This window comes from Budorcas taxicolor, chromosome 1 (assembly GCF_023091745.1).
Source record: "Budorcas taxicolor isolate Tak-1 chromosome 1, Takin1.1, whole genome shotgun sequence".
Taxonomy (NCBI): Eukaryota; Metazoa; Chordata; class Mammalia; order Artiodactyla; family Bovidae; genus Budorcas; species Budorcas taxicolor.
In genome coordinates this window covers 1,865,835-1,880,923 of record NC_068910.1, presented here as the reverse complement: position 1 = coordinate 1,880,923, position 15,089 = coordinate 1,865,835, and the positions used below count along the sequence as shown (strand labels likewise).

General features: G+C 66.0%; 1 protein-coding gene across 6 annotated transcripts in view; it reads left to right on the top strand.

Annotated features, from left to right (window-relative positions):
• IQSEC1 (IQ motif and Sec7 domain ArfGEF 1) overlaps positions 1-15,089 on the top strand; it is a 275,586-nt gene that overhangs the window by 242,900 nt on the left and 17,597 nt on the right. For all 6 annotated transcript variants that reach the window (XM_052655636.1, XM_052655717.1, XM_052655387.1 and 3 more), the window contains 4 exons: positions 3,077-3,371; positions 6,996-8,227; positions 12,140-12,301; positions 13,881-14,003. In XM_052655636.1, coding sequence (XP_052511596.1) covers positions 3,077-3,371; positions 6,996-8,227; positions 12,140-12,301; positions 13,881-14,003 — 1,812 coding nt within the window. The remainder of the gene's footprint in view (positions 1-3,076; positions 3,372-6,995; positions 8,228-12,139; positions 12,302-13,880; positions 14,004-15,089) is intronic.

Below are 15,089 nucleotides of genomic sequence, written 5' to 3'. Positions count from 1 at the left end.
ACCCCGGGGCCGGCGGGCCTCACCAACCCTGTTGGTCGGGTGCACGTGCCGGCACTCGGGGAGCGTAGCCAGCAAAGCAGCCAAGTGCCCTGTGCGCTCACAGAGCCTGGGCACCGATGTGGGCGGCAGGCAGAACAGGGAAAGCCCGGGGAACGCGCAACGTTACACGGCGGGTTGGTGCTGCCAAAGTGCTGAGTGAGGGGTTAGGAATGCTGTGGGGAGGGAGGCGTGAGCGGTGGGGGCCTCCTTGGAAGGTGGCATTGAGCAAAGACCCGGGGGTGGTGATGGCGTGGAGCGGGCTGAGTTGTAAGACATGGGAACAGCGGTCCAGGCAGGGGAACAGCCAGTGCGAAGGCCCCGAGGCAGGGGAGTGCCTGACGCCTTTGAGAAGAGCGGAATGTCCCTGCGGGCCAGACCCCAGTGAGGATGGAACAGCTTGGGGAGGCTGGAACACCGCCGGGAGGGGGCCATGGTGAGGCCAGGCCTGGAGGGCAGTGCCTCCACACTCAGGGTGATGGGCGGGGGGCACTTGGTGTGCCCCCTCCTTTTGTTGGGATTGGTCTGGCTGCTGTGAGGAGAGGAGGGGGGCTGGGTGAGAATCCAGGGACTCTCCCTGGCCGCCCGGACGTCCTGAGAGGCGGGCAGGTGGGTGTGTCTGGGAGGTCGGAGTCACAGGTTTCTGCCACGTGTCTGTTTGTCCGTGACAGAGACCTGGGCTCTCCCCCGAGTACCTTCAGGAGCCTGCTGGGCTGAGACGGTCAGGAGCTGGGTCACGGACCGAGCAGGAACCCTGGGCTGGCCTAGGCCCACAAAGGCCCCCTGCATCTGGCAGATCGGAGCGCCCCTCCCACAGGGCTCCAGCCTCCTCCAGCGGGAGTGCCGCGTGCATGTCACGCCCGTGAGCCCAGCCGGACAGGAGGCCCATGCCCTGCACGGGGTCCAGGGGCAGCCGCCTGCCCCTCTCTCCTCGGCACCCTCTGCCTCAAACAGGCCACAGGGGCGGGAGGAACACCCTTCCCCCCATGCAGATCACTCAAGACCAAGTGAGTGCAGGCTGGGGAAGGGGCTGAGTCCCTTGCCCGTGAGGGTGGACACCCTTCTTTGCCTGGGGGGTGTTGGTGCTGGGGCAGGGTCCCAGCCCCTGCCCGGCCCTGCGCAGCCCCTGCCCATCACCACCGTGGCTCTGCAGCCTCAGGGCTCAGGGACTATGTAAAATCCTGGCGAGCTGAGCCCTGGCTGCTTCTCTGTGAGGACATGGTTGCGTTTGCTGTCTCCCTCTTCTCGGGAGACAGAGCGGCTCTGATGGAAGGGTGTCCAGTAGGGACGCGTGTGGAGCGGGTCCTGGGGTCTCAGGGAGGGGGGCAGGGGGAGTCTCCCATCAGCCACGTACGCTCAGGGGGCTCGTTGCCTGGGGCCCCCCACCTTCTGCCCCCACCCCTCCCGCCGTCAGTCCAGGGCTGTCTCGGGACGCGCCTGGCCTGCCCCACATGGGCCCCTGAGGTCCCGAGGAAGCTTCTGCCAGTGACTGCCGGACGGCCGGGGTGCTGGGCCTGGGGCCAGGCCTTGGGCGAGCGGGAGCCCCTGACTCACGGCTACATCGGGGGCTGGCACCCGGGGCTCTTCCCTGGGAGAGGACCCTCATCACCCTCCACTGCTGGGCTGCAGGCTTTGCCGTAGGAAACCCCCCGAGCGTCCCTGCGGGTCAGAGTGGAAGGCGGGCACTATTCTTAGATGGACAGCCTGACAGCACGCGCCGACTTGGCAGCGGGCGGGAGAGGCGCCTTGGGCATGGGTGCCCGTGGCTGGGCCACGCTAGCCCCTCCCCCAGGAGGCAGCCGATGGCCTCACGTTCCATGGCAGGCAGAGCTGGGCAGGTGGGCCGGGCACAGGCTGCTGATTGCATTGCTGTGAAGATGGGACCCTGGAGGAAGGACCGCCTGCAACCCATGGGGCTCTATGCCCTTCCCTCCCCTGGGCCACTTCCCAAGGGACCGCCACGCAGGCCCCAGGGATGCTAGGATGCCCCGAGGGGCGGGGGTGGCCCGCACTGCTGGAGAGGCTGCCCGGAGGTCCCAGAACCTCAGTTGCACGTTCGTCGCCGTCTCTGGGCTCACTTCTGGGGTTGCGAGTGCGGGGTGAGTAACCACGCCCCCCGTGCCCTCATCGGGCACTTGGAAAGTGGAGGGGTGCGCACAGGCCCGCGGACCAGGCCAGTGGGGTGGTGGGAGCCCCCCGCCCTGGGCTCTAGTCCCAGTGCACCCATGCTCTAGCTGTGCGACCTCAGGCAGAGCTGGCGCCGTGCGGGCGCCAGTCTGTTCTCCCAGAGACGGAGTGAGCAGTTAGTCCTCGCAGACGGGCTTTAAGAGTTCGAGAAGATGCTCTGTGTCCGCTTCCAGGCCAGTGGTCGCCGGCAGCGCAGATGGGGCGGCAGCTTCAGCACTTGCTTCCCCGTGGCTCACGAGCGCGGTGCTGAGAGCTGGGTGCAGGGTGGCCGTGTGTGTGTGTCCTGATCTTGGATCAGGCCCCCGTGACCTCGTTTTACCTCCATCACGTCCTCAAAGTCTATTTCCAGATACACGCTCTGAGCAGTTAGGGCTTGGAGCTTGCGGGTGTTGGTGGGGAGGGACACGCTCAGCCTGTAACAGCACCCCCACAATGCCTGACCCCGCAGGCAGGCAGCGAGGAGTCACTCTGTTCATTGTTGGTCAAAAAGGAAAAAAAGAACTCAATCCTGGCAGTGGGAGTGAAGGAGTGAGGGGGTGGGACCCGCGGGCCGTCAGTGGGCGTCCCGGGCACAGCCTGCTCTGGGGGGGCCCGTCGTGGGGGTCGGTGGAAGGGGAGCAGGTCCGTCAGGGCAGGGTGTCGGTTGTAGGGGGCAGCGGTGTGTGTGGGGGGGTGCGGTACAGCCAAAGCAGGGCCTCCGCAAGGGGAGGAGAGCCTTAGGGAGGCATGAAGCAGGGGTGGCTGTGGGCCCCGGGGGTCTACCCAGGGGAGGGCGGGGTGTGGGCCAGACACCTGCCTGTGGGGCCCAGGGCTGCAGTCTCCCCCTCACCTCCGGTCTGTGCTCTCTCCGCAGCGTTGAGGGCGAGGCCCCCAGCAGCGAGCCTGGCACGTCGCTGGAGAGCCCCTCCGCCTACCACCAGGGGCCCTTGGCGCCCGGCTCGGGCCTGAGCCCGGAGCCCTACGAGCACGCGCCGGGCGGCGCCTATGGGCTGTACGCGGGGCCGCCTGGGCAGCAGCAGCGCGCGCGCAGGCCCCGGCTGCAGCACTCGACGTCCATCCTGCGCAAGCAGGCCGAGGAGGAGGCCATCAAGCGCTCGCGGTCCCTCTCCGAGAGCTATGAGCTCTCCTCCGACCTGCAGGACAAGCAGGTGGGCGCTGGCCACGCGGGGACAGGGGCGGGGTGGGACGGGGCAGGGGCGAGGCGAGGCGGGGCCCACCCTGAGCACTCAAGGCTGGGCGCCAGGCAGGGGTTGTTCTCCAGGTTGGAGGCCTCCGCCTCACCCCGGGCCCTCGTGGTCTCCTCCCGACTCCAGGAGGAACCGGAGGGAGCGAGCGGACGCGGGCTGTTCTGTCCGACCTTGGCCTCTGCCCACTTCCTGCTCCCCCCGCGGCGGGGCTCCGGGCCGTGCTGTCCGCCAGCGCACAGGTTGCACACGGTGGTGGCCGCTGAGGTCCCGGGGTCCAGGAGAGGCCTGGACCTTCCAGGGTCTGCAGGAGGGGGAGGGGAGGTCAGTCCACAACAGAAACAGCACGTCCTCTGGGCAGCAGGGAGGCCAGGCCACTCGTCCCACCCATTGGTTTGCAGTTCCGTGTGTTCTGGGGGGACGTTGTCTTCTTCCAGGCTGTGCCTCCTCCCCAGGGACTTGGCCCAGAGCCCCCCACAGGGTCGGCACCCGTGTACACAGCAAGGGGCGTGCCCAGCCTGCCCACTTGGCCTCCTGGCCCCGCCACCTGCTGGCGTTTGGCCGTGTGGTCAGGTCTGCAGCAGGGGCCTCTGTTCCACTTCTCAGCTGCACCCAGATCTAAAGTAGATCAGAGCAGTTCATAGCAACAGACTACAGCAGGACCATGGAAACAAAGGAGAGAAGGGTTAGGCAGAGGCCGTGGAGGTAATAATGAGCCTCTCCTGGCCTTAACGTGACCACAGCTGTCCAGCTTTTCCCTCGCACGTTAGCCCAGTGCCTGCCGTATGGCAGACCCCGTGCCGGTCGCTGGGGAGTCACCGGGGAACGGGGTGTGGCCACAGCCCTCGGGCGGACGCCGTGGTCCAGGACAGGTTTAGCCGCGGAGACGCAGGTTGACTGCAGAGCAGGGGTGATTGAACCCCAAGGATGAAGGAAGGGGAGGCGGGCCGGGTGCCTGTGGGAGGAGGCGGCCCGGCTGGGGTGCCAAGGCCCCTTGGAGCCAAGTAACTGAGGCCAGGGCCTTCCAGGAGAGGCTAACAGCAGGTGCAGCGGCCCTAGGCAGGCGAGCTTGCCGGAAAGGGCGGCCAGGATGAGGTGGGGCCAGGGCAGTGACAGGGCCACTGGGCATCCGGCTCCCTGCTGAGCCTCCTGGCAGTCGGGGCGAAACTAGTGACGGTGGGGGGCGGGATTACACGGGAATTCCCAGGCGGAAGCAAGGTGCCTGGTTCCGTGAGGGCTTGGAGCCTGGGCGGCACAGAGCCGCGTTTCAGTGGCAGGAGCCCAGTGCAGTGGCCGCTGGCCCCCGGCCTCCTCGTCTCCTGTGGCTCCCCTTCACGGGAGGCCCAGCCTCGGGGCTCCTTGTCCTGTTTCGTCTCAGAGCCTCTGTCCCCCTGCACAGCGGGCAGCTTCTGGGGCCTGTCTGTAGGCGGGACACAGGGTCGAGTGAAGGTGACACCTGTTAGGTGAGTGCAGACGGCTTGGGTTCCCCCTCCTGCACCCCAGTCAGCACTCAGACGGGGCCTCGGGGCAGCTCTGACCCAGAAGGGGAACGCCCCGGTGGGCTGAGTGAGTGTGGGCCTGGGTTGGTGTGTCCCCAGGGGAGGCCAGTAGGAGGGCCAGGGAGCTTAGGAGCAGCATAGAGCCCAAGCTTGTCCCCTAACACCACTCCCGCCCCTGCCCCGACCTGGGGGGCTGGCTCAGCCCAAGGGCGTCGCTGCTGCATTCGCGAGGCCTAGAGTCAGCGGGACAAGAGGGGCCGTGGATCATGCTCTGGCCTGTGCGGGGCCCCCACCCCCCACCGAGCAGACCTGAGGGACTCAGAACCCAGGTCTCAGGGGGCAGAGGAGAGAGGGCTCCCTGGAGCCCAGGCGTGGGCCTCTGTCGTCCCCGAGCGCTCTCAGAGCTTCGCTTCCAAACCCAGGAAACAGATGCCGCTCGCAGATGTGGAAGTGAGGTCATCCCTTTGGACTTGGTTCAGTGGCTCCAGGGCAAGAGAAAACACAGACCCGCCCTGGCTGCCTCCGGGCCCAGCCGGGCTGTGAGATGCGGTTTTGATCCTTGCCCCTCCCCTCCGCTCCCGACTCCTCTCCTGCGGGGGGCCCCTCTGCCACCCCACCTTTCTGTAGGGCTGGCACGTCCGCGTCTGGGGGAGCTGGTGTCCCCTATGGGAACTGGGACCCACACGCACCCCCAGCGAGGCTCTGAGCCCTCCCACCCCCACCCGTACCCCCCCCCCCCCGCGCCCCCGCCCCCGCCCGGGCTCCGGGCAGCCGTCGCCTCCCCTTGGCTGCAGCCTGGTTCCCTCGGCGTCTGCCTGGCTTTGTCCCCTGAGCTGGTGCCCCGTCTGTTCTGCACAGACCCCGCCTCTCGAGGGCAAGGCCATGCCGTCCTCACGGAGGGGACTGGGGCTCTGACCCTGGGGTGTGAACACTTCCTGCCGAGGACTGGGGGCCTTTCCCCCACCCCCATGTCAGGGGCTTGGTGGGCCAGCCCACTCCTCATCCCGAGTCCTCTTTGCTTTCGGAAAGTGGGCTCTGGCCTCACCCCGGAGCGAGGCATGGGGAGCGGCCCTCGGGACCATCCTCAGGCCTGGGGCCAGCGGGCTCCGGAGGTGCACACACCTCGTGGGAGAGTCCCAACGCCCTTCCCGCCTATGGTGTGGGCCCGCTGTCAGCCTCCCGGAGGGCGCCCTGGGATCTGGAGGCCTGCAGGGGTGTGTCGGGTCTCTTCTCTGAGGCTCAGTTTCCCCATCTGTACAGGAGCAGGTGCGGGGGCCCCACAAGCCGCCCACCCTCCCAGGAGTGCAGTGGAGTGCCCTGCGCCTCCTCCGCCCCGTGCTGAGGGTCTGTCTCGCCTGTGTCTGTGAGGCCCGTGTCCTCTCGCTGGCCCGTGAGGCTGGTCTGATGGGCCTGAGGGGCCGCAGGTCCAGGCTTCTCAGAGTCAGTCTGCAGACAAGGGCCCAGGCCCACGGCCGGCGCTCAGTGCTCAGGGCCGACTCGGGTCTCGCGCTGGTCTCCTAGCCTGCCCCCGCCACAGTCTCCTTGTCTCTCAAGGGGCGGCCTGCAACCTCCTGCAGCAGCTCCAAGTTTCATTCAACTGCACGGCCCCAGTGCCCGGGGCAAAGGCTGCTGCGGACAGAGAAGTCTGGGAAACCACCGCCCTTGAAAGGCTCTGAGAAGTCCTGCAGGGAGCACAGGCTGTAACTGCAACTCACCTCTCCTCTGCCTCCCTGGGTCTGGGAGCGTGTGGGCACGGCCCCCAGCAGGTTCCTGGGTCTAGGAGCCCTGCGGGCACGGCCCCTGGCCGGTTCCTGGGTCTAGGAGCGTGTGGGCATGGCCCCTGGTGGGTTCCTGGATCTAGGAGTGTGTGGGCATGGCCCCTGGCCGGTTCCTGGGTCTGGTAGCGTCTGGGCACAGCCCCTGATGGGTTCCTGGGTCTTAGCCCTGTGGGTATGGCCCCCGGCGGGTTCCTGGGTCTAGGAGTGTGTGGGCACGGCCCCCGGCCAGTTCCTGGGTCTGGGAGTGTGTGGGCACAGTCTGCCCTCCGGACCAGCCGGGCCATGCTCACGCTCCTCTCCCTCCCCCGCAGGTGGAGATGCTGGAACGGAAGTATGGGGGCCGCCTCGTGACCCGGCATGCGGCCCGCACCATCCAGACGGCCTTCCGCCAGTACCAGATGAACAAGAACTTCGAGCGGCTGCGCAGCTCCATGTCTGAGAAGCGTCTGTCCCGCCGCATCGTGCTGTCCAACATGCGGGTGCAGCTGTCCTTCGAGGGGCCCGAGAAGGCGCACAGCTCCTTCTTCGAGGGCAAGCAGGTCTCGGTGACCGACGGGGACTCCCCGCTGGGCTCCCTGGGGCCGGCCGAGTGTGGGGACCTGGGCCCGGCGCCCCCGCCCGCCCTGCAGGCCCCTGCACCCACTGGCGACTTCGCCGACGCCATCACGGAGCTGGAGGACGCCTTCTCGCGGCAGGTGAAGTCGCTGGCCGAGTCCATCGACGACGCACTCAACTGCCGCAGCCTGCACGCTGTGGAGGGGGCGCCTGCGCCCGCCGCCGAGCCCTCGTCGGGCCTACACGGCGCGGCCGAGCAGCGCCGGCTGGACGAGATGACCGCCTCGTACAGCGACGTCACCCTGTACATCGATGAGGACGAGCTGTCGCCGCCGCCGCCCGCGGTACAGGCCGGGTGCCGGCCGTCCAGCGGCGAGTCGGACCTGCGGCTGCGGGCCGGAGCCGCCGCCCAGGACTACTGGGCGCTGGCCCACAAGGACGACCAGGGGGACACGGACACCAGCTGCCGGAGCACGCCATCGCTGGAGCCGCGGGCGCGCGTGGAGCACCTGCCGCTGCTCACCATCGAGCCACCCAGCGACAGCTCCGCCGACCTCAGCGACCGCTCTGACCGCAGCTCGCTCAAGAGGCAGGGCGCCTACGAGCGCGGCCTGGGCGGGCCGCAGAGCAGCCCCAAGCACGGCCCCCACGGGCCCCCCAGGGGCCTCCCCCGGGAGGAGCCGGAGCCGCGGGCCCGGCCGCCGCGGCCCCTGGACGCCCACCTGGCCATCAACGGCTCGGCCAACCGGCAGAGCAAGTCCGAGTCGGACTATTCTGACGGCGACAATGACAGTCTCAACAGCACGTCCAACTCCAACGACACCATCAACTGCAGCTCAGAGTCCTCATCCCGCGACAGCCTGCGCGAGCAGACGCTCAGCAAGCAGACGTACCACAAGGAGACCCGCAACAGCTGGGACTCACCCGCCTTCAGCAACGACGTCATCCGCAAGCGGCACTACCGCATCGGCCTCAACCTCTTCAACAAGTGAGTCCCCACCCCTGCCGCCGCCCGGCCTGGGGCCCGGGGTGGTGGGCCGCGGGGGCCTTGGAGCAGGGCCTGGTCTGCGTCCACGTGGGCTGGTCAGGGAGGAGGACCCAGGCGGGCCCGACACCCGGCAGGACGCGTGTGTTGGGTCTGTGGCGAGGCCGCCGTGCGGGGCTCTGGGCAGAGCAGGTCTAGGGCGGGAGACTGGTGTTTAACACAGACTATTCTTAGCGTGGCTGAAAATAGCCCTCCCTTGGAGGGGACGCTGGCGGCTCTGACTGCAAAACCTCGGGCCTCTCCTCTCTGGATATGGTGTTGCTGGACTCCGGCCTGCTGCTGGCTCCTCCAGGGGACGGGAGGGACGTGGAGGGGATGTGGCCAGCCTGCCTGGTGGCTGCTGACCCACGTCCACTGTGAGCCCCCCGCTTCCTCTTCCAGACGGCGGTGGGGGGACTTGGGGGTTACCCCCTGCCCAGCTGGGCACGCGGAGAGGCCTGTCCCGAAGGGCGGCTGTGGGGAACCGTGGGATCACACCCAGGCCCCTGGGGGGGCGCCCCTGGTCCTCGATCGGCTGAGACCGCACATCCCAGAGCCGTCATGGGCACCCGGGGAGCCCTCGAGACTCTGTCTGCCCCCAGGCTGCAGCTGGAGCGCTGCGTGAGTGGGGAGGCCGCCCTGCACTCTGTCCCAGGAGCCCACCCACCTGCTCTGGGCCCCACCAGTCCCAGGCGCCTCAGACCCTCCTGGGGGAGGCTGGGGTGACCTGGGGGCCCCGAGCTCCCCTCATCCCCGGCAGGCGGCGTGTCCTGACCCGGGAGTCCCAGGCAGGGTCCAGAAGAGCTGCCTGCCTGGACCAAGCACCTTGGTCTCTGGACTCTTCCTGGCGCTGCTGCGGGCCACGCACAAGCCTCCCCTCACACGTCTGTGTGTGTGACTCTGGTCCTCACGCTTCCTCTCTGTGTGTCCTTGTGGGTGCAACCCCCGCAGCAGCCTTGTCCGTGTGAGTCACGGGGTGTGAGCTGGAGATGAGCCCGTGTGGAAGGAGCTCAGAGAGTGCCGGGCACACAGAGTCCGGCCCGTGCCTCCCTGCTGTCCCCTTGGCCCCTGCGGACGTCCACAGGCCACACACACTGTCCTGCTCTGATGCTGCCATGCGCTTTGCTGCTGGTGGCCGGACCCAGGGACATCCAGTGGCTGTTCATTGAAGTGGAGCCTGCAGCTGGACATGGGGACCCGTCTCCCCACATCTGGACGCACTCAGCCTCGTCCCCCTCCCCAGTCCAAGCGAAGAGATAGTATCTCTTGCTTCACTTTGGGTTTGCCTGCCTGCTGCTTAGGTGGAGCATCCGTATGTGTGTCTTTTGGCCATTTTGGTTTTTCCTTCTACAGAATGCCTATTCTTATATTTTGCCTATTTTTCTGTTATTTCTTTTCGATTTCCTTAGTTCATTTCAGTTTAGTTCAGTTGCTCAGTCGTGTCCGACTCTTGGCAACCCCACAGACTGCAGCACGCCAGGCCTCCCCGTCCATCACCAACTCCCAAAGTTCACTCAGACTCATGTCCATTGAGTCAGTGATGCCACCCAACCCTCTCATCCTCTGTTGTCCCCTTCTTTCCCCTTCAATCTTTCCCAGTATCGGGGTCTTTTCAAATGAGTCAGCTCTTTGCATCAGGTATCCAAAGAATTAGAATTTCAGCTTCAACATCAGTCCTTCCAATGAACACCCAGAACTGATCTCCTTTAGGATGGACTGCTTAGATCTCCTTGCAGTCCAAGGGACTCTCAAGAGTCTTCTCCAACACCACAGTTCAAAAGCATCAATTCTTCGGCGCTCAGCTTTCTTCACAGTCCAACTCTCACATCCATACATGACCACTGGAAAAACCATAGCCTTGACTAGACGGACCTTAGTTGGCAAAGTAACATCTCTGCGTTTTGGTATACTGTCCAGGTTGGTTTGATTTCCGAGTGGCTCTTTATACGTGGTGGATGCTGACTCTCTGGAATTACAGAAACGTCTTCCTGTCACTGGCTGCCTTTTTGTTAAACTTCTGAAGTGAAATCCACATACTATAAGGTCTGTCCTTATAAAGTGTCTAGTTCGGCGGTTTTTAAGTATACATCTTTTAACTTTGTTTATGCTTTGTCAGTTTAACAGAAGTTACTCATTCTTTTTTACATTTTTTTCTCTTTGAGATGTAGTTGACCCATGACCCAGCTTCAAGCACACAACACAGTGGTTCTCTTTGGGTGCTACGTTGTTCTTTTTATGTTTTCTTTTAAGAGACTCCAGCCCAGGTCATCTCATAGGTTTGAAATATTTCCCTCAGGACTGTTGCAGTTTTGTTTTATATCGTTTAGTACGTCTGCCTGACGTTTGGTGTGGAGAATGGTACCCGGTGAGGAGTGTAGCTTTTATTATTCGGTGGAAGTTAGCTGGTTGTTCACAGACAGTTTATTGAATGGTCTGTCCTTTCTCTGTTGACTTGAAGTTCCTTGTGACTCCTCCGTGAGCCGGGTCTGTGCTGGGATCCCGCCCCTTCCTTGGCAGATACTCATGGAACAGCTCGTGCAGGCCGGCCCTGTGCTGGGGGCCTGGCCGCATCCATGAACAGGATCAAAGATCCTCGCGAAACTCCCTCCACGCTCGTGGTCAGGGGCTCTGTTTTCCCCTGTGCCCACGTCAGGCTTTGGTTTCACATGCTTTCTTAGGGCAGAAACCCCTCTTTTGTCCTTTTAAACAGCGGCCTTGGCTCTTGTTGGCACTTGCTCTTCCACACCGATTGTGGAATCAGCTCGTTAAGGCTGTGGAAACCCCTGGAGGACTTTCCACTGCAGCCCTTGTGACTGGGGGGCCTCAGCCCTTTGCAAGTCGAGGGGCAGAGGTGAGGCCAGGCCGCAGGGGGTGTTTTAGTTCAGTTTGCCAGTGACCACAGTCCGTGCAGCTGCCCGGCTGGGCCCACTGCAGGGGCTCAGTGGCTGGTCCCAGGACAGGCCTGCAGCTAGCTGCAGAGCGCGCTGTCGAGGGTGCGGCCTCGCCCGCAGGGAGGCAGTGTCACCCGTCCCCGCATCAGCACCCGTGGCCGGGCGGGAACGGGGACCCTGGGCCACCCCTTCTGCGCCAGGACCCAGCAGGTCGCTCCCTGCCAAGTTCGGGTGCAAGGCTGGGGTCGTGTGGCCACCCGGGGTACAGAGAGCGGGGTCCCCTCGCAGCCGGAGGCCGGCCTGCACGTAGGAGTCTGCAGGGCCTACCATCAGTGTGGCCACAGGGAGCCCCGGCTCTGACCGCCACGCCCCCAGAGTGCCCCTCAGGGGCTCCGGGCCTGTCCAAGGCTCCTGTTTCCCCGCCCTATTTCTTATGATCACGGGAACCTTCCTGTGAGGTCAGCCAAGCTGGCACCAGGCCCCAAGGTCCGGGCCGAGGGAGTGGCCTGCGGGCTCACTGCCTGGGCCCCAGGGGTCCCCCGGATCCCGGGGCAAGTGGACGCCCAGCCCCTTCCCGGGCCTCCAACCACAGTGGGAGCTGGCTCTGGGCCTCCGTGTCCTCCCATGGCGTGGTTTGTCGTAATCCTTCAGGCGCTCACCTGCTGTGCGCCGCATTCCAGGCACCGCCCATGTTAACACACCCGTCCCGCAAGGGTGGTCAGGCTCCTGGGCAGCAGCGGGCGGCGTGGGGGCTGAGCCGCCGTGGGGGTCCTCGGGGTGTCGGCCATCCAGCCTGTCCTCGGGCGGCCAGCGCATGCTGGACGGGGCCGCTGTGTACACCCCTCTCTGGCCCAGGCTGGGCACAGGGCCTGGACGGTCCCGGTGCCCCGGGTGGTGGGCTCAGGCTGGGACAGGACCAGGTGCCACGGAGGCGGAGGGGGGCGGGGGCAGACACGCCCAGCTGAGCCTGTCTCTCGTCCCCCAGGAAGCCCGAGAAGGGCGTCCAGTACCTCATCGAGCGCGGCTTCGTGCCCGATACGCCGGTGGGGGTGGCCCACTTCCTGCTGCAGCGCAAGGGCCTGAGCCGGCAGATGATCGGCGAGTTCCTGGGCAACCGGCAGAAGCAGTTCAACCGTGATGTGCTCGAGTGAGTGGCCCGCCTCTCCCCTGGACGCACAGGACCCCGGGCTCCTCCAGTGGGGCGGGGCCCCCGCTGTCTGTTCCCCTGGACGCACGGGACCCCGGGCACCTCAAGTGGGCCGGGGGCCCCGCTGTCTGTTCCCCTGGACGCATGGGACCCCGGGCATCTCAAGTGGGCCGGGGGCCCCGCTGTCTGTTCCCCTGGATGCACGGGACCTCAGGCACCTCAAGTGGGCCGGGGGCCCCACTGTCTGTTCCCCAGACGCACACCGACCCCGGGCACCTCCAGCCCCGTCCAGCAGGGCCGGCCCCAGCCCTGGTCCCTCAGCCTCCGTGCTGCCGTCCTGGGTGCGGCGTGGGCAGCTGGCTGAGCTCGGGCCCCATCCTCCTCCCTCTCCTGCTGGGAGATGGGCTAATGGCCCACCAGGGTGGCGGCCCCAGACTCTGCAGAAGAAGGGGTTTCTGACCCCTGGGAATGGCTGGCAGGGTTGAGAAGGCTTGCCTGCACATGCCTGCACCCCCGTTCCCCCCAGACTGTCCTGAGAGGAGCGGCTCCGTGTCAGGCCCATGGCCGCTGGGCAGGCGCTGTTACAGGCCCTGTCCTCACTCCACCCGCAGGGGTGTTAGGGGTCCGTAGCCCCCTCCACAGATGAGAAGCCAGGGCCAGCGGTAGGTGGCTCAGAGCGGGTGCCCTTGGCCAGGACCTGGGGCATGGCTCCAGGCCTGCTGTGGGCACGTTGCCCACCCAGGCCCTGCACGGGATGGACGACCTGGCTGGTACGCCGGGCACAGGGTCACAGCACACACACAGCTCTGCACCCCGTGACGTGCTGGCACCCTGGAGGGGCAGCTGTGCCCCCTGGGCTGCTCCCCCCACAGCCCCTCCGCTCCAGCCCCTCCAGTAGTGTGGTTGTTGCCCCCTCCCCTTTGAAACCAGGGAGGACCCATCCAAGGAGAGCTGATTAGCTCCTCCATGAGTGGGGCCGAAGACGACCATCAGCCCAGCCCCTGGCCTGCAGCTAGCCCTTAGCCCACCCCCCACCCCAACTCCTCCAAGCCTCTGCTGGTCCGTAGGAAATCCGGGCATTGTTCTCCTTAGATCAGAAAATAGCGGCGGCCTCAGGAAGTAGCAAGACCCCCCCCCCCCCCCCCCCCGTCCCCCGCCGCCCCCCAGGCATCCTCCTCGAATGCTGGTCAGCAGACCTTCCCGTGGGGCCCCATCTGCTCCTTGCTCCAATCGCTGAGAGTGCTCGGAGCATCGCCCCAGTGGACGAGGTCCCTGGGAGTGGACACCGGGACCTCTGCAGCCCCGCTGGGTGGTCGCTCGAGGGTCCCTGGTGCAGACCCACCTTCTCTGCTCGGGGGTCCCAGTCAGGCTGGGGCAGGGCCGTGGCCAGAGTCCCCTGCCCCCCGCGGCCTCCCCAGCTCTGCCTTCCTTGTGGGTCAGCAGATGGGAACGGTACCATCCCTCTGGACACCCCTCGGAAACGCTTGGGAGAGCCTCCCTCCGGGCCTCCCTGCTCTGAGCCCTCGGCCCCCGGCGGGAGGGGGCAGGGTCGCTGACCGGCCGCGGGCTCTCATTCCAGCTGCGTGGTGGACGAGATGGACTTCTCCGCCATGGAGCTGGACGAGGCCCTGAGGAAGTTCCAGGCACACATCCGGGTGCAGGGGGAGGCGCAGAAGGTGGAGCGGCTGATCGAGGCCTTCAGGTGCGGGCCAGGCCGGCAGGGAAGGGGCCCCACTCAGAGGCCGGGACCCTGAGGGCAGAATCCTCCTTCAGGGCAGGGGGCCCCTTCTGGGTGCCAGGCGCCATGCGGCCCAGTGCTGGAGCTGGGGCCTCGGACGCTGGCTCCCAAATCCATCAGCGTCGTTGCAGGGCAGACTCTCAGAGACACAGAGAGCCTGGTTCTGACACACGCACCCCGTACCGGCTGTGTGACCTTTTGCTGGTTACTTAACCTCTCTGTGCTTCAGTCCCACCGGCAGAGGGGGATGATGATGGCACCTACCCTGGAGTGGCGGGGCGGGTAAACCCCTCAGGATGTGTGGGCGCGTTTAGCCCAGCGCCTGGCACCCCAGAGAGCCTGTGATCGAGGCCAGCTGTCCCTGCAGCCCTCCTTCACACCGGGATGGTGCACACTGCTGTGTAGGGGCTCCGGGCCCCACGCTGGGTGTGGGAGGCCCAGCCCCCTGGTCTCTGCATGGGTGAGAAGAGACCCCGGACCCTGGGAGGGGAGCAATCAGACACTTCCATCCAGGAGGGCTTCCTGGAGAGGGACGAGAACACTGAGGCCCAGGCTGTCTAAGCTCTGACGGCTGCGGCCTGCGAGCTTAAGTTGCCGAACTGCTCCTGGCTCCTCTTCTCCATGCCTGCCCCAACCACCCAGCCCTCCACAAGGGCGCCAGTGGAGGGGGTTTTGGGAAGGCGTGGGGGCGTATTGGAGGCCGTGTGTTAGCAAGGCTGCTGCAGCAGCGGGGGGCTAAAACTAGCCGGAGGTGGGCCGCCCTCTGACCTGGAGCCCTAGGCTCCTGTTACCTGAGGGCCCCGGGGCGGGTCTGTCCCCACCTGGGCAGGGCGAGGGCACACCACACCTTTAGGGCACAGCCTGCCAGCGGCCAGCACTCTGAGGGGGCCCGGGGGTGTGGTCCTCAGCCCTGAGCAGCCACCGTCCAGCTGGGGGGCAGGGAGTTTGACTCCTGTGACAAGCAAACGGGCAGACGGTCAGGGCCAGCTCTGCTGGTCGGAGGTCCCCATGTACAGACACAGAGGCTCTGAGACAAGTGACCAGCCTCGG